This window comes from Taurulus bubalis (assembly GCF_910589615.1).
Source record: "Taurulus bubalis genome assembly, chromosome: 16".
Lineage (NCBI taxonomy): Eukaryota > Metazoa > Chordata > Actinopteri > Perciformes > Cottidae > Taurulus > Taurulus bubalis.
Genome location: NC_136604.1, coordinates 11,364,692 through 11,383,990, shown reverse-complemented (window position 1 = coordinate 11,383,990; position 19,299 = coordinate 11,364,692). Strand labels below are relative to the sequence as shown.

At 41.0% G+C, this 19,299-nt stretch overlaps 1 protein-coding gene across 1 annotated transcript in view; it reads right to left on the bottom strand.

Annotated features, from left to right (window-relative positions):
- Window positions 1-3,725: 3,725 nt before the first annotated feature.
- ripor2 (RHO family interacting cell polarization regulator 2) overlaps window positions 3,726-19,299 on the bottom strand; it is a gene marked incomplete at both ends in the record, with an annotated part of 52,726 nt that continues 37,152 nt past the window's right edge. Inside the window, 17 exons of the mRNA XM_079232461.1 lie at window positions 3,726-3,826; window positions 4,617-4,707; window positions 5,297-5,380; window positions 5,504-5,703; window positions 6,116-6,289; window positions 6,623-6,784; window positions 6,984-7,116; window positions 7,221-7,383; window positions 7,623-7,807; window positions 8,350-9,117; window positions 9,923-10,069; window positions 10,533-10,662; window positions 11,728-11,876; window positions 12,187-12,312; window positions 12,533-12,576; window positions 12,938-13,001; window positions 13,547-13,696. Of these exons, the coding sequence (XP_079088587.1) occupies window positions 3,726-3,826; window positions 4,617-4,707; window positions 5,297-5,380; window positions 5,504-5,703; window positions 6,116-6,289; window positions 6,623-6,784; window positions 6,984-7,116; window positions 7,221-7,383; window positions 7,623-7,807; window positions 8,350-9,117; window positions 9,923-10,069; window positions 10,533-10,662; window positions 11,728-11,876; window positions 12,187-12,312; window positions 12,533-12,576; window positions 12,938-13,001; window positions 13,547-13,696 (2,871 nt within the window). The remainder of the gene's footprint in view (window positions 3,827-4,616; window positions 4,708-5,296; window positions 5,381-5,503; window positions 5,704-6,115; window positions 6,290-6,622; window positions 6,785-6,983; window positions 7,117-7,220; window positions 7,384-7,622; window positions 7,808-8,349; window positions 9,118-9,922; window positions 10,070-10,532; window positions 10,663-11,727; window positions 11,877-12,186; window positions 12,313-12,532; window positions 12,577-12,937; window positions 13,002-13,546; window positions 13,697-19,299) is intronic.

Sequence of the window (19,299 nt, the reverse complement as noted above, 5' to 3'; positions counted from 1 at the left end):
TTGCTGCATACAATACTCCTGTATATCATTACAGGAGGCTTTTTTTCTGTGTGTATATATGCATTCTTTATAAATGGATACTGTTTTGCTGATACTGTAAATTTACTTTCAGAGAAACTTTTTGACTGCAAGACTTATTTGTACATTGTGAGACAGTTTTACTCGGCTTTAATTCCTTTCTAAAAAGTAAAACATCTTCCTTGAACCTACAGTCACTTGCTTCCGAAAGGCATCGCTCTTTATATTGTTTCCCTTCATTACAAATCCATTGATAAGATGCATTTTAACTTTTTAATGAATATTTTGCAGAACCAGTGCTTTTTAATTTAATACAGTGAAATGTTTATCAAATGATCCTTGAAAGTGTATATGCTCATTGACAAGCTGGACTTCTGTGAGGTTTAAACTTCAACCTATGGAAGGAGGTTGCCCTGTTAAATGAAATGTATCCAGCTCAGTAAAGCCTTTAGACTCATTGTTAAAATAATCATCTTCAGTTTGCAGATAGTATTTGAAACCTTTGCCCCAGGGTATCTATTAAAAGTAAGTCAATTCTTTTATATTATCTTTTATTTAGTTGCTTAGATCGTCCTTTTTCAGGACAACCCGGTTGAACTCTGCACTTTTATACCTTTTTGCAATATACATACTATGATGACTTGTTTCCAATATTGTATACTAGGACCTTTTTTTTACATGCAATACTACGACTTGTTCCTACATATCTATGTTGACTGTTTTCAATGTACAATACTGACTTTTTTGATATGACCTTTGTTTACATACTATGACTTTTATACATGTTTAACATACTACTTTTTTCGCTGTGACTTACTTGACGCCATACTTATTTTGGAGAAGCTATACTGTGTCTTTATGACTGACAGTTTTTTGTCATGTTAAACAATTACATTTGTATCACATTTGTCAACATACAAAACATGTCTGTATGGCTAATTTTATGATTTCTTTTGACATGCAATCCTATGACTTTTTCGAGATATATACTATGCTTTCTCAATTAAAAAAAGCTATATGCGTTTTTCTAAATTATTTTTCATAAAAAGGCTAAATAAACCCTTATCTATAAAGTTGTTTTGGATATAAAATCAAAAGTGGAAGGTAATTTGCATTTCACTTATGACAATCCCATGAACATTTAAATGTAAAACACACATTCAAAGCTGACATCTAAAACAGTTATTTTAAAAATCCACAATTTTGTAGTTTTAATTATGCAAAAATAAACTTTATTGCATCTTTTGATGAGCAGAGGAAATGCTGCCAAACACAATGGAGAATTGTAGTATGCAACTAAATGGATCAGTACAGAAGCTTTTGACCACAAAGATGGATCGAGATCAATTTCAAAGAAGTGTATCAAGTTATTCTGAAAACTACTCTCTGAATAAGAGATAAGATGTGCACATTTTGACAACTTGTACTTTGTGAAGATAAAGAATCGAACAGCCAATGAACCAACTTGACTTAACACTGGTAAACTGCAAGTTTGTAAAACAAAAGTTCACTCAAAAAAAGAAATTCAACAAACCCTAAATGAGTGAATTAATTGGATACTTTCCCAAAAATACTGTAATGCTATTCGCATCATGGAAGAAATTACTTAAAATACGGAGCATGTTTTGCAAAAGGTTGTTTAGAAGAAAAAAAAACAACTGATCTTCAGCTTTTAGTAAGAACTTCACACATTTACAGATATTACAAAAGAAAATATGAATTTCATAAAAATATTACCACTTGCTTTTAATCAATATGGCTTTTGGACTGTGCAGTTAGAACCAAATAACACGATTAATATAGTATGGGTTTGTCTTATTGTGTGCTTTGAAATATAAGTCTCATTATTCTGGCCAAAATGCAAATGTTTTGAAAATACATTCTCCAATAGGAATCATTAGCTCTTAGTAAAATTTAAAAATTAATTCGGCCTTTGGTTACAGTAAATCTTCTAAGTAATGAAGTAACATTTCTAATATATAATGTCCCATTATGTTCAATACCATTTAGAAAAAAGAAATATGATTTAAACAATAATTCATCTATTATAATTCCTTCAAAATAAACTCCAATTAAAATTAAGCATGAGATCATTTTCCTTATAATATCATGGATGTCTTTTTAAACATTAAACAATATTTCAAATAGACCTGATCCAAAATAGAACATAAATATACATTTCATTTACATAATGTCATCTGCACTATTACAGTATAACTCCAAATAATATTAGAATTACATGTAAATAATAAATAATATGCGTTTTGTCGTTGTGCACCAGCACAAGACTCAGTAGTACAGTTACAATGAGAAAAGTTGGAATAGCCGCTTATGTCGGGTCAGTTTTCCCACATTACAGTTAGGATGGAGGAAAATAAAACAGACCCAAAACAGAAAAACGTAATTCTGCAGTTTATCATAAGAAAAGCAACCTTTTTAATCCTGCCATTATCTCACATACTGTTAGCCAAAACGAGGCTTCTACTTAACCTAAAGTATTCTCCGCTTTGTAAAGGTATTGGATCACGGTCCTAAACCAAATCTATTGTCCTGGACTTGCTCTATGCCTGTTAGAAAAAATATATCAACAAGAGTGTATTTGTGGAAACCTTCCTCCTCCTTGACCATCAAGGCGTAAATGACCAGAGCTGACGTTCAATGTCATCTAGGTGCAAAAAGGTCACGTATGTACAGAAAATTGCACTTGTTCAACTGCAAGTATGAGAAAACTCTGATATAAACTGCTTAGCGAGTGAAACGTGGGCACTGTGCTGACCTGTTTCAGATCTACCCTTCAGGTTTTCCTTTTCCTCAAATAATAGATAGCAGAGGTCAAAATCTGCTCAAGACTGTAAAACTGCTGTTAAAGCCGGGCTTTTAAACCACGACATCACTTCCTCTGAGAAAGACACTCAACTTATTATTGGTCCTCCCTGCCACACATCTTTCAATTGTACAAGAATCCCTGAAACTCAAAATGGAACGTACTAGAAAACAACCTAAAAATATATTTTGAATACAAGCACATATATTACACTGGCTGTGTAAAATATGCCACATTTATATGCCTTACAACAGTGCAAATCTTTCAAAAGCGCCAGAAAACATTTCTAATGATAGACAGTGATTATACAAAGATCATAGTTAGTATATTGCATGACACAACCGACTCTGTAACAATCAAGATGATGATTTATCAATGGGTAAATTAAATAAGTGTTGGGTGTGGTGGCTTGTTGAATGAGGTTATGCGAAAGGTGAAGATGCATTGCTCAAAATTCTGGTTTCCTCAGTCTTTGGAGCAGCTTTCAGCGGCTTTGCTTCCAGTCAGATGTGTGCTCTCCAGTTAAACTCAATGTGTCCGCCTGGCTCAGAAAGCAGGGAGAGGAAGGGGTGAAGCGTAGGGGTGTGATGGACAATCGAGGAGTGTAAATGTGTGTGTGTACAGGAGGGGTATAGGTTGTGTGTCTGTGGTTGACACAGTTTGTTTGGTGTTAGTTCCTATGAGAAGGCAGTGTCAGTAAGAACAGTGGTCTAATGTGGCGGTGTAGAGATCCATAAGTCTGTGCAGAAAAGCAGATCAATAAAGTGATCAGTCATTAACAGCCCTGTGAGGTGTGCCGTGTGGGGTGTAGCCGAGTCGGTGGCAGTGCTGTCCTCCAAGGTGGGGTTGAGATGTCGTTTGTGATGCTTTTGGTGGCGATGGCTCAGAAGGCAGTGGTGACGGCGTTTCCCCGGCGCGTGCCCAGGCGGAGGATTTCCCCGGGCACCGTGTCCAGCTGCTCGTATGCCAGTCGCCCCTCCTCACCTGCCACAAACAAAGGGTCATCTGTAAGCACCGTATCCCCCAAGCAGTTTTTAATGATGGCAAATGTTACTTCTCAGTTTGCAATGGTAAAAATACTGTAGTTCAGTTTGAAGCCAAAATGTGAGTTATGGTACAAATCACTGAAAATAAAATAAAAATCAGCAGCATCCACACTCTAGATTGTCCTGGTGACGCCTCAGTAGGGATAAATGTTGCCTTCTGTTGGACATCAAGTAAGGTCCAACAGATGTCTGAAGAAAATAAACTTGTCTTTGTATCATACGTACAGACCATTTATACACATCATTCATATTTTAATAGTTTTTATGACATACTATGACTTTTGTTTATTAATTTGTTTATTTAGATTTTTTATGACTTACTATGCTATGCCTTGGAGTGTCATATTTCAAAAATGTAATATTGGTATCATGTTAATAATACACAAAAGATACAATTGGGTAAATAATCCAGCACCTTTTAAATAATTATACTCTAAATCTCCCTACACTAGAGTGTTTTGTCTCTTTTGGCAAATTAATTACACTCAAAATACAAGGAGCAAAGTGAAAGACGAATATGATAGCATTTTATAGATAACATTGTTATTGTGAATTCTTTTGGCCACAAAAGTAGAGCGGTGAAAATCGGACATTGTGGCATCCCTCAGTGTGACGTACTGGGACAGCTGTGTATAAAATGCGACCCAAATGATTTGTGAAGTGATTTATGAAAGTGGAGCAAAGACCCAGCTGAGCAACATTTGATTTTCCATAAATGTGTTACTTACCAAATGTGAGCAGGGTTTCTATGGCAACATGGCGAAGCTCTTCGTCAGCTGAATCACACAGTGCTACCACCGCCTTGATGCTCTCTACTGCCTGCAGACGGACAGAAGAGCTTTGTAAGAGGGCACTTGTAAAGTACAAAGACGACAACAACAAAAAACATTTTATTTCCTCTTTTTAAATTAGCCATCATAGCACCACTGAAAATAAAATAGAAACAGATTAAATTGGTACCATGCCGTGAACATTATCTGAACAGAAAACCATTTATGCCAAATGCAACGCACATTGAAAGAACATTTGTGTTGCTGTAATCATTTCTCATACTTCAGCTGTAGCCGATGTAAAAACAGTCTCATCAGCCAAATCAAGCGGTTATCTTCGACCTGGCAGTTGGGTGTAGATGTTGTTGCCGGTGTTGTGTCCCAGCTACACGCCTAAATGCTACCAGGAAGTATCCCTCCGCTGGGGCTCAGCATGCAAACGCACTGCACGTTTTGTTCCAAAAGACGACACCACTCAACTCAGACTGTTAAAGCTTCATATTAGCGTTCTCTGAACTGAAGAATCTTTTATAATCGTTTCTCTTAGAAAGTTTGCCTCAATTGACACAAAAGGAGACCTAAACTAGCTCCAAATCGTCCCAGTACCACAGCTGTAGATGATGTAATAGGCCACTGACCTGCAGACAGCTGAGAGCCGAACAGGCCGCCCTCTGGCTCTGAACTCCAGCCTCTGACAGTGCGTGGGTGTAGCAGTCCAATGCCTGTAGAAACCCACATGAACATTCAAACATGGCTTGTGGCATCTGTCAACACCATTTCAAAGGCCGTTTGCCTCTGAACACTCAGATCTCTCAAACATAGTCCTTCTCTGTATCACTACTCACTCTGATCCTGAAGTGGCTGTGTGGTGCAGAAGAGAGGTAGTTGGCTGCTGCCTTGTTGACCTGAGGGTCCTCTGCAGTGAGCAGGGAGGCCAGGGCCCTCAGGGTGCTGTTTCTAGGCCACAAGGATGACACCGGCACCTCCTCCAGCTCCGCTAGACACTGAGCATAATCCTGACTGCAGAGAGCCTCAGCAAACATCTCTAAGGATGACACAGACACAGGTCAGAGGTTTAGATATTATATATTGCATAGAGCGTAAATCATACGGGGCTTTTCTGTACTCATGACATGACCTTTGCTTCTGATTGATATCTTTGCAGTTTGTCTTTTATTTTCAATCCAGGAATTTAACAGTGTTCAACTCCTTTTTAATAACCAAGTTAAAGTCATATATTAAAGCACTACTTTCTATTATGTACAATGTTGGGTGCTTGTGGAGAGAAAGTCCAAGTAAAAATAGGTTTAACTGATCTGCTCTTATATACAAATGTATACATATATACAAATAAATGGGGTTTTGAATGACCAATGAATGATTATAGTGGAGGAATTGACACGACTCAATGGCAGAGGGTTTTGATCAGTGTTGTGAATGTCACCCTTGTGCCTCACCTTCTCTGGCCAGATGCAGGAGGTGCGTCTCCATATCCAGCACTTCATGTTGTAAGATGTAGCTGTGGAACTGAAACACGGTCAGGACGTCCTGGGAGAGCTCAGCGGCAGTAGGACTGTGTGCTGCCACCAGATAGCTCCTGTCCACCATCTCGCTCACGACGACACCAATCACTGGAGAGAAGAGGAAGACATTTAAAGTTAGAGAAAGTTGCTTTGTCAACTGGAATTACATTTGCATCGTATAGATCTATTAAATACTAAATCTGTGTTGACAGACAACTTCTTTTAGCCGCATTTTTTTTTTCTACCACGTGATATTGTTAGCAGCTACAATGATAACATTTTCCCCTCAGGGAAAAGTTTAAAACCAAATTAGTGACTCAAGTGAAATCTAACCATAATTAAAAAACACAGGAACAAGGCCGTGTTGCAAACAAACAAAAAGACATTTTTTTAAGTGCAACCTTTGGCATGTTTGCAGAAAGATAATGTGGATGATCCAACCTGTGTCAGCGCTGTGTGGGTGTCTCTCCTGCAGCACTGCTGTGTAGCTCTGGTTCATGTGTTTGAACACTCTGTCCAGTGTGGTGTGGAACAGTCCTGGCGACCCGCTGCACTCCGACCATAGAGTCATCAGCTGTGGGCGCTCTGCGAGGCCCGGGAGAACTGAGAAAGAAAAAGGATAAAACACAAGGTCAAACGCTGCAAAATTCAAACGTTTCTATTGCACGGTAATACTCTTTCATAGAATACTTAAATAATAAAAACATAAATCGGTGCAAGATTGCTACTTTTGAGATACAATGTTGCATGGTAAACACACACAACACACAAACTAAGTAAACTGGTTTTCACTAGTACTTACTATCTGCAGAAGATGTAATTGCTCCCAGTTTGTCCACACTGAGCTCCGCTAGCTCTTCTAACAGCTCAGTCTGTTCAGACAGTTTGAGGAGAAGACTGCGACGCTGCCACACCCCTAACCCACTGGTCAACAACTGCCATTACAGGAAGAAAGAAAAGGCATGTTGCAGTAAATTGTGTCAACTATGACTTCATTTATACTCCCAAAAATGATCCCAGATGTCATTGGGAGCCCTACCTGTATGAGGTGATCACAGTACTGCAGGTGGATGACGATTGCGACGTCCAGGTTCTCGTTTCCGGTGGTGAGCGGCAGCGGGCTTCCTGCCACGCTGTTGCCCACCCCGGTGTCCTCCGTCAGGGCTTCGCTCAGGTGTCCTCTGGCCTCTGGGTGCTGGCTACTGAGAGACAAATACCCAGTCACCAACAGTGATCTACTGTACTGATAAATGGTTGTCAATAGTTCAGCAACATGCAAGAAGTATCCTACTTCATCGTATGTGAGGCCGCAACAACAGCTTTTTATCTAAAATTCTCAGTGCAGACATTTCAACACTGCAGTTGAACGCCATGAAACAATAACAACATGCGTCAATGTCAGTAAACACAGAGTGCTTTCATGCGTATGTCTCCCACTCACCCGATCCTTTCTCCGTCTGTATCAAAAAGCGGAGACCTCTGTGGGGGGCTACTGAGAACGGTGTGATCATCTCCAGTATCCTCGTCATCAAAGTCAGAGGTGTTGAGGAAGTCGAAACTCTCCAGGGCGCTCTCTACTGTCAGACTGAGGCTGGATGACCGGCTCCTGTGACCCGGCAGACGGTACTGTGAAAAAGAAGGGAGGAGACAATGGGTCAATAAATCCTTAACATGTCAAAGTGCATTCTAGTAACTCAAGTAATCAAATTACTTTTTTGAAGTAATAAGTACATACATCGAAAGTAACAAGTTTAGTCAGTCAATCTTGTTTTGCTTTCAAACTAACTTTTTGATTTATTAATATCGTTATATATTTTTTTTAAATATACTGACATCTGGGTCAGATGCACTACAGAAGACAGCCTCTTCAAAATAAAAGCCCCAAGTACAGTGGAAAGTTGAAATGTTCTGATACTTAGTCATCACTATTTTTGCATTGGCATTTTTTCTTGTTTGTTTGAGGAAGTTTACGTTTTAAGGATTGTGTAATGTAGGTAGTTACTATTGTGGTCCAAGATACAAGTAAAAACAAATAAATAAATATAAAAAACATTTAGTTGGAAGTAACATTACCTGAAAGTATTATATTTGCTTTCTTATTACGTTCTTTCCCATGTCAGATGTTGTGCAAATATAACTTAGAAGCGGAGACAGAAGGGTTCAGTCACCTTGAGCAGGTCCTCCAGACGCATCACTTCCTGCTCCAGGTCCTGCAGCTCTCGGCAGCGGTGATTCAGTGACTCCAGCCTCATCAGCAGGCTGTGGATGGCCTCCTCCAGGCTGCTCTCCAGGAAAGCCCTGCTCCCCTCTCCTGCCCAGCTCAGATTTCCTCCTCCGTCCATGGAGCTCCCACTTGGCGCCACAACTTCCGAAGAAGTCAGCCTTTTCACAAGCTGCCGGGTCAAGCTGCCCGCCTCCTCTGTGTCCAGCTCCACAGGTTTCAGTTCGTCAGTGTGGTCTAAGAAAACATCTTCTGGAGCCACCGTCGACAGGTGGCCGTCGGAGCAGAGGGACGGGACGGCTGAACCACAGTTGGAGCTAGAATTTCGCTGGGACTCTGTGCGCTCCCACTCAGAGTCCTCTGCCACCTCGGCTTCATCACTGGCGAGGCTGGCACTGGTTCCCCTACTTCCTCGACTACCCGTCTCCCCATCTTCTTCATACTCCTCCTCCACATCCTCCACATCCTCCTCCTCCTCTTCCTCCACTAAATGCTCCTCAGCGATGGAGTCTTCCCTTGTTGGAAGGATTTGTGTAGGTGACGGGTCGATTTCTGGAGGCGTGACTGTGATCTCAGGGTTGGACTGGCCTGGGGAGTGGGAGCTCGGTGCAGGGCTGGGCATGGAACCAGAGGTGTCCGAAAAGGTGAAGGAGAGTCGCTTACACTCGGCCACACCGCAGCCCCCGTTCTCAAAGACATCGTCTGGTAAAGTGGACTGACAGAAGAGACAGAGCAGTAAATATGTGTCACAATAACAATGGAAGATTAAAGCTACAGTTGGTCATTTTAATGCTCCAGTCGATGGGCGGTGCTTGTTTTTGGCTCAACTGCTTTCAATATGGCGGCTGGGTCACTAAAGTACACTAAAATAGATTTCTAAATACATTTGGAGGTGAGAAATTGGCAATGCATTAACAAAATCTTGATTCGTATTTGATCAACGCTGCCTGGTTTGACAGTTTGATGAGTGGTTTTGACAGCTGCATCAGATATTCCACACGGATTGTTTTTCTTCGGGCACGGTGGCATCAGGAGCACTAAAATAAAGTTAGAGGAACCTGATTGTTTCACAGAACATCTATCTCATTCACTACTGTCAGGATTATAGTGACAATTTGAGCAAAAATAATTAAAAATATTTTTTTTATTAAGAAAATACCAACTGTAGCTATAAGAATGAGAGAAAGCTTAAAACCAGTGCATGTAAGATGAAAAAGTACAATAGAAAGCTCTCAAGTGGAAAAAGAGATGGCAGACATCCAATCTAACTCTGCTCTTCTTTCTAAATTTTTAAGACCGGAGCTGTTCAACCAAGACAGAATCAGTCAGTAAGCTAAATCTGAATAGAAAAACAACATAACGTGCAAATAAACATGCAAAAAGCCACACATAGCATTCTGCATAGGAAAAAGGACTGGACAAGCCCAAGTGTGTCCACATCAGCAGAGGAACACAGTGCAACCCCATCATGTCAATGAGGTAGGGGGCACAAAAAGGTTGAGGGGCCGCAACACACTCACATAGACCTCCAGACTGGATTTGGGCCTTGGCCGGAGTGAGGCCAGGTCACCAAACGAGCGACTGAGCCTTAACTTCTCTAGCAGGGTGTCTCGAAGCATGTGCAGGAAGGAGAGGCGCTGGCGCTCCACGGGATATGGCCGCCACTTCTTCACACAATGCACGCAGGCAAATAGGACAAGGTGTTGGGTATTTGAGTGAGGGCAGGGGAGTGAGATGCAGGAAGGGATGATAAACTCGTAGTGGGACAGAGTGTGGGTAAGGGGTTTGGATGTGGAAATGCAAAGGAGAGGAGGATAGCAGGGAAATGGGTGAGGGTTAGTTTAGGGGTAGCACTGACATTGCTCACATAAGCATGATGCATCAACAGAAAAAAATGTGTGCAATATATCATGGGGCCATGATAAGCTATGCACAGGGTTTAGACAGGTTAGTCTGCTGGCACTATGGAGGTGTAAAAGACAAAAAGCACCACTTTCCCCACAATTGACCCCGTCATAAGCCTAAAACACACAATGTTCAGAGTTTTTTCTCGTCTGTTCTCGGCTCCACAAATACTTCTGTTTCCCACCACACTAATGTAGCTAAAGGAGGATTGTGTGTTGGACTCACAAAGAAGGAGGTGTCCTGGAAAGTGGGGGTATCTGGCGTGCCCTGGCTGTAGACGGACACTCGTCTCTGGAGTGCTGTGGCTTTGCTCACGTTACCAGACGACAAACTCAGGTCCTCGACATCGAAGGGGCTTAGGGGTGGATCGAAACACAACTCGTATTATTATTTCTCTATGCCTACCTACATGTACTGCATACATGATCTCATTCATTTGGTTTTATCACAAAGGAGGATTCTTTTTTAACCACCTACTGCAAGGACAGTAGAGCACTTTCTCCAACAGACTGATTCAGCGCCGCTGTCATAAGGATCGATACAGGAGATCATTTCTGCCCACTGCTATAGGAATTTATAATAAATCACCTATGGCCAGATCCTCCCTCAATTGAATAATCAATAACCCTAGCACCACTTTCACTGTATATACTTGCAGCTTCTTCATTATTTAATTTTCTTAAATTAATATTTCTGCTCTGCTATTGTATATATTGAGTATTTTTCATACTTAATATTTACTATGTAATGTGCTTGCTGCTGCCACAAACACATTTCACCCTGGGGATGAATAAAGTATACACACACACACACATATATATACACACATAGATAGATAGATAGATAGATAGATAGATAGATATCTATCTATCTATCTATCTATATGTGTATATATATCTTTTGCTTCGTTAACTTTCGTAACCTGTAACGACCATGTTTCTCCACCAGATGGCAGACAAGTACAACTAATTTCGACTGAATTTAAAGCAACCACACTAATAACAGTTACTGTAGGTGTTTACAGTTGTAACTTAACATAAACCAGTGATTAACATACTGATGGTACCATACTGATGAGTTGCACATCTGTGAGATAAGATCATAGTGTTCTCTGTAGAAATACATGGTTGAAAGACTACAAACTAAATGTTTATCCCCAAACATTTCAGTCATAAACTGAAAACAAAATATACTCATCTGAATGGACTGAGCATGAAATTAAATTAATCCCATGAAAAAAAATAACAAAAACATCAGATAATCTTAGATTTATACACATAATATCTACCCTTAATATTTGTGTTGGCTCAAGTGAAACTATCCTGCTGAAGTTTCCCCTTAATGAATATAAAGCAACAAACTTATTGGAAAAAAAAAACTACATAACACATATGATGAATAACATAAAAAGTCAACTTACTACCACGTGACCTCCAGGTTGAGTTTGATGGTCCCCAGGTCGTTGACGTCCACAGCCACCACCTGAGGCATGGCAGTAAAGAGCTCCTTGGTCTCACAGATCACGCTGCCCACCAGCATGTGGGAGGCCAGTCCCTTCAGCTCCGTCACCTGAGGCCAAAGACAACATTTATATACAACTCAGGTCAAGAAAATGATCATGATAAACGATGATAATGACAAAGTCATCAAGACAGAAGTTAGATAATTGTTGGTGAATATTGTTTTCCGACACCCGCTCTTATTAAATATGGTCATGGCCTGTCAGAATAATCACCACTCTGTCCTGGATATTGTTATTGAAAACAAACGTACACATGAGCTGAACGCCTGATTTCTACATAGTGCTTTTTTTTTTTTTTTACCCTGCACCGTTGATTTACTGAAGTACAAAGCTTGCCTATCTGGATTTCTTCCGTACCTTGATGTTGATGAGGTCAGTGATGAGAGGCATGAAGACCATCTCGTCTCCATCCCAACTCTGTCTGGAGTTCACTTCAATTCTTCCCTTCAACTTCCAGCGCTGACGACCGTACCGCATGAAGATCTGAAGGATGGAAAGGATGGGAAGGCAGTGTAAAAAAATAAGTAAGCGTCATAGCATATGCTCTATCCTATTGCAGTATTTTTCAATAACACTAGATATTCCATCATTTCATTCTGCTGGAAAATACCAAACTTAGTTCTTTACTTGAACTTAACATATTAATTGTCCTGTCCTAACTCTTAACTAACATTCCTGTGTTACATAAAAAAGAAGATCTTGCCTCATACTGGTCTCCAGGACAGAGCCTCGCAAAACCGGCCAAACCTGTCAGAGGAAGGATACGAATTTAAAAACAACATTTGTACAGGATAATGGGCAACCCCCCCCCCCAAAAAAAAACAGCTAAGTAAACTGTTTGTTTTTAGGTGATTTTTAGCAGACTGAGTTACAATGTAGCTGTTCAGTGTCTTCATTACACTACACAAGGCCTTAACGGACATTACAGCATAAAATACTTTTCCAATAATGATGCTCAATACAGTATGTAGGTGGTGTTGTGAATATAGTATAATTCCTTGTCAGCTCATCAACAAAAACCTTCTTGTAAATATAAGTGGATTAATTCCTCTTATTTCAGTAATCAAGATCGGTATGCGAGTGCGTTTACTTGACATTTTTCCCTCACCTTTCATTTTGATATGAAACTCCCCGAGCAGGTTCTCCAGTTCGCTCTCGAACGTGCTCATGTTCTGGAGAAGACATAGATCATACTAATCACATAAACAGCCCATTGTTACGCGAGACAAGAACAACAATAGCAATCAAGTTATCTCGACAGTCTTTGACAAAGACAGTCAACACAAACTGCAGAGGAGTCAGGAGAGCTGTTGTAAGCCCTCTGGACAGGTAGGTGTGTGTGTGTGTGTGTGTGTGTGTGTGTGTGTGTGTGTGTGTGTGTGTAGGGTTTAAAGGTAATTTTATAAGTATGTGACAGTACACGTCAGTGTTTACACACGACAGTGTAAGCAGTAATCTGTAATAGATATTAAAGTATATTGTGATGTATATCTGTGTCGCTGTAATGAGCCCATCCAATCATTTAATTTGGCCAAAATGTATTGATTGATATTCACCGGAGTGAACTACCAATAAGTGTTGCCGGCTTGGGAACTTTCTCGCTAGATGTAGGGACTTAAGGAGCTAGTCCTTCTAGCTACTTTCATTGGAAAAGAGTTGGCAACACTGGGTTTCCATTCAAAACTCCTCCGTAGAATTTGCTGCTTTATGCCAGTACCTCTGTGTACTCCTTATAGCGGCGGTTGACCTCTGCGATGCTCTCCTTGGTGCCTTTAGTGGAGGGAGAGGAGGAGAAGGCCTGCTTCATCCGGCTGGCACCGTCCCTCAGACGGCTCTGAATGCAGAAGGCCTCATACAGCTCATCCACCTGAATGCACACAGAGTCCCTCCATCTTTAATAAGTGTTCCACAGGGACACGCATGCATTCGTACACATGCAAACTTTCATGTTCATTAGTTTGCAAACAGACAAAAGAGAAACTTCCGCGCTAATGAAAGGACTTTGAAGTTTTGAAACCCTCCATACGTTATACATCAAAACATCCCTGGGCAGGAGGCAAACTCCACAAAAAACTTCCAACTGCCATCTAAATTATTCTGGATGTGTTCACGTCTCACTGGGATTCATTCAAGGATGCCCAACACAGCTTTGGGCTTGAGCAGTAGTAGTCAGTAACATTCATCAACAGGTCTTCAACTACAGCAAAAATAGGCATTCAATAATTAATTAAAATATGGTCTAAATAAAATATGTTCTAAATAACAAACTGTGACTGATATGTTCATATTCAGGAAAAGAGTAAGAGACTGCAAAGGTAAAAACTATGAAAGACTTGAAAATAAATTGAGACAAATTTAGAGAGAACAATTATCAAGTGAGACAAGACAAATAAACTGAGTAGAAGAGTCCTCAACTGAGCAGATACAGCTGGTATGCATCAGTGTAACTGTATTGCGCAACCCCAGTGGGACACTCCCAATGCGGGGGGAACAGACGGCGTTTAGAGCTCATTTGGAGACGTCTGCTTGACTTCAGTTTGCAGCACCAGCCTGATCAAACCCAAAGCCACAGGGAGAGGGAACGACTCCATTAACACCCTGCTGCCTTACTGAGAGCTGAAATGTTGGAGTTTTAACTGGAATTAAATCTTCAGAATAAGATGATGTTATAACCACAGCAGTAATAGTTGTATTGAGTTTAATAGTGAAACATTTACTTTTCTGGAAAACCAAAGGGGATGGAGCTTGTGTGGTCTGAAATCTGTAGGCCACATTCCTCTTTTTAACAAGGTACTTTCTAATTAATTATAAAAAAAGTATATATAAAAATACAAGTATATAAAATAATGTATTTACTTTAATTATCAGTCTTGTTTTCTCTTCATTTTAGCATATTTCAGGATTCCCCCCCTCAAACAATTGCATCAAGGTGGAAAGCCAGATATGTCATCCAGAAGCAGATGTTAACCTCAGGCTTGTGCGAGTGGAAAAGTGAGGGGATCACCAACATTGGCAGGATTCATCCTCGGGGAATCACAAGATCAATCGCATGGTAATCCATTTAATATCTATTTTTTGTTTAATTTGCTGAGTCACTCAAAGTTATTTCTCCCTGAAACCACAATTTACAATCCAGATTGTCAGCATCCCGTCTGTCTGATTTCCTGCCTTCCACGAATTCACATATGATCGGAGTGGCAGCCGGGCAAAACAAAACACCTCTGGTGAGCCTCATCAAAGGGAAATATTTCAGCCTGACTAGAGTGCTGAAATATTGATGCCTTGCGCTCTTTATGGGCACTCATTAGGGAGAAGCGGTAGAAAATGGGCCATTCTGGCTCCTGCCATCCTCACAGCTTCTCTGAGTGTTTGTTTGTGTATCTCTGTGTCTAAACCATGAAGCGCCAGCATGTGTGTGTGACCAGACGCTGACTGTGTATGTGGACATGTTTACATTTGTACAGAGAGCATGTTGTTGTTGTTTGGCACATGAGGGGTTGTGGTAGGAAGTGAAAGTGGGATGCTTGTGTTCCTTAGGATGGGTCATGTAACCCGATGACGTCATACTTACTTATCTGGGCACAAATACACAGACGGCACCCACCGCTCAGCACCCCCACCCACGACTGGGACCCAGCCCCGTCTGTCTGTCTGTCTGTGGTATGTGGTGTATGCGACGGGGCTGCAGCAGCTGAGCTGAGCCAGCTATAAAATAACCTCCGACCACAACTGTTTTTCTCAGCTCTCAGATTCGAGCGCAGCTGATTCCGAACCATCAATCAACAGCTTTAAAACTTGTTTGTTTATGACAAAACAAGGAAAAACATGAGAAGCAAACTCTATTTTTAGTTGTGGATGAAGCCGAGCTACAGTCAAAAGAGACAATTCATACGTCAAGAACTTGACGCTGATTAAGCACTGATTAAGTCAAGAAATACTACATTATTGTACGCACACAAATGAGTAGACATCTACAAGGAGGTTATTCATTTGGGTAAAATGGTGCGTCACAAAATTGGGCCTTCACAAACTGGGGCGGATGAATAGCCATCATTTTTCTCTGGCAATCAGTAATCATATAATTATGAGCTAATTAAGCTGATTTTTCCCCAATTACAACGCCCCTTGCTGCCTTCAAGGAAATGTCCTTATGAAGGTCAGCCAAGCTCCACTCCAGAGGGCGGCCTTCAGCATATTGCTACACCTCGGGCGCATTTCACCCCAGAAAATAAGAAAAAAAAACATTAAAGGCAAAACACAAACAAAGACAAGACGGAAACTAAAAAATAGGCAGGCGGATAAAACACGCAATAACCAAAACAAGTATTTCATACAACATATAATACATGTCTACAGGTATGCCATGTCTAGCATACACTCATTGTCAAGCTTTAGTCTTCTGACTTTTTTGTATTCGTATAGAAATTGTTCAGATGGATCTAAAGCAGGGGTGGGCAAACTTTTGGGCTCAGGGGCCACATTGAATAAAAAAATTTGACAGACGGGCCGGGCCAGTATCAGATGGATGGAGAGTGTTTGTGTGAACCTGTCACGGGAGGACAATGTTGCGGACCCAAATGCAGACCACATGAGAGTATCTGGTAAAACAGATTATTGGAGCCAAAGGGAAGGTGGGGAGCCTGTGGTCCGCCACAGGGGGTGCTGGGCGGTGTGAGACCCGTGGCTCTACACTGGACGACGGCGAGGCCGGCAGGGGGCGGTGTGAGAATATAACGTAAATGACTCAGCTTTTTTGTTCAACTCGCTGGTTAAATAAAAAAATATATTTTGCTGACTCTTTAAATTGGCTGCCAACCTCTTAGCAGTAGCCGCCTGTTCTGTTGTTGACTGTTGGCTAGCATAGTTAGCATGCTTGGCGGAAAAGTGGCGGCTAATATTGTATTCTTTGAATACTGCAATGGTTTCTTGGCAAATAAGACATTTGATCGTACTTCGGTGAAAAAATACTTAGCAGTCCACTCATTAAAGACTCTGCACTCACTGTCGACTTGTCTTTTCTTGGGTCCACTCATTGTGACAGAAGGGATCAATGCAGGAGGCTGACAGACAGAACCCTATATGTCACGTGACATGAGCGCGCAGGGTGGCGCAGTTCCGTGGGTCAATGTGGTTAGTTATGTTAGTTATACTGAGGAAAAATACTCTGCATGCAGCTGTCAGTTCATTTTACAACTCTAAAACTGTTGTAGTAAAAACCCAGTCTCCGGCGACAGAAAGTGATAAATATTACCGTAATTCTTCTAAAGTTAACGCTTTACGACATTAAAAAGGATTCTGACCGCTAAGAAGTGGAGATTTTCAGTGTTTTGCGGTATATTACGGTAATATAAAAAAAGTGTCGCCCTTGTCTGTGGCATCAGTGGGGGAGGGGTGGAATTGACCAGCGCAGCACAGCAAGTGTTGTGTGTCGCTCTAGTTCAGCAGAACACGGCAGGCAGCGGTCCGCACGGCGCGTACAAACTGCTGCGCCTCTCTGTTCCCGACTTGATTTTCCCGAAGCACGATGACCACAACAGACCAGCGTTGATGTTTCTTCATGCTTATTTATTGCACAGCGCTCTTTTAGGCTTTTCGTGTGTGTGTTCTTCTGCAGCAGAGCCGTGTGCGCAACAGAAGGCAGACCAGCGGTCTTTCTGCTGCAGCAGAACACACACGGAAAGCCTAAAAGAGCGCTGTGCAATAAATAAGCATGAAGAAACATCAACTGTCTGTTGTGGTCATCGTGCTTCGGGAAACTTTACTTAGGAAAGGAAAAGCGCTACAGCGGTCTTTACTATAACTTTTTTTATTTTTTTTTTATGTTATAATAATCGGATCCGGCCCGCAGTTTGCCCACCTCTGATCTAAAGTATAATTTGTATTTTTTATTTCATCTAATATTTTGGGACTCTTATTTGGACAAAGCAGTCACCTTGCCCTCCTTTGACTTGTGATGGATATTTGCTAAAATATATTCTGACATTTTATACACTAAAAGATTAAACAGGGAATCAAGAAAATATGTACAATGTATAATAATTAATATAAATAATGGATTATTTTGGTTACATTCATTCTGAAACAATATACATCATTGTACAAACCAGAATTAAAAATTATACCATAAAAACGTCCTTAGAACCTTCTTAATTAACTCTTACCAGATGTGAACGGATATTAAATGTAAATGTATTCTACACCGAGTCCCTGTATTAATTACAGCCGTGATGAAACCTGAATGGCTCAGAGACCCAGCGAAGGATTACGGGAACATTTTTATTGGGGAATCAATTATGCCCAGGATGAGGATAATATTTTGTTCACCTTTATGAAGGGTGAAGCATCCATTTTGACTTGTTATTTTAGGTCCCTCCTGAGCTAATCCTTGTAAAATCACTATATAATAAACACTTTTTGTTAGGTTTTTATGAAGCATCATTTGGAGTTATAAAGGATTAACTCTGTATTGACTGTATATCTGACTTTAAACGATGGGATTTTAAATATGAGCAGTGAATCTTTAGGATATGGCAAGAATCCTCTTAAAATATGGCCATTATCCTGGATTGAGGGATGTGAGGTGTGCACACACACACAAACACTTACTGCCAGAGGGCTAGTGATTATAAGAAGATTAAAACAGGCGGGCTGCATCAAACAGCATCAAACACACAAGCTTGTCTCTGGGGAACCGTGTGTGTGCGTATGCGTGTGCGCGTGCGTGTGTGTGTGGATTAGCATTCAAGGGAATAGGAGAAAGAAAAAAGGACTTGTATTAAAAAATAATCACATGCAAAGTATTTACACTCATCCTGGATTGAATTTGGCACACGATTAACACATAAACACACTTTCTCTCTCCCTCTCCTGGGGGAAGAGGAGGTCCCTGGCAGCTGCTCTTCCCACCTTCAATCTCTGTCACTCATCTCCTTAATGATGCCCTGCTGAAACTAGCAACCATGCAACACACACACACACACACACACACACACACACACACCCCTATCCCATGCAGGACATCATAGGGGTTGTATTGGGCCACCTGCTTCTTCCATGTGTGCTAATTACGGCTCGGACATCTGCAGGCAGCCAGGAGCACGAACAAAAGACCGGGCTGATGTGAGACAGACATACACACACAGCTGATGGATGATTGCTGTCCTGCACAAAGAGGGACACCTAAGCACAAACACTGACAAACACATACATACATACTTACTATAGCTCACAGCTGCTGAATATAAAACTTTGAAGACATTTTTGTTGTCCTAATTATACTGCATCTACCTGCCGATGCTTTGTTTACATATCCAATCAATTATGTTTAAGACACTAAAATATACTCCCTTCAAATAAAACAATTCTAATAGACTGGTTATCTCACGTTCACTTACATAATGACCATAATGTAGTGCTGCAGCCCATCTCGTTCGTACGCACACGCACACACACACACACACACACACACAC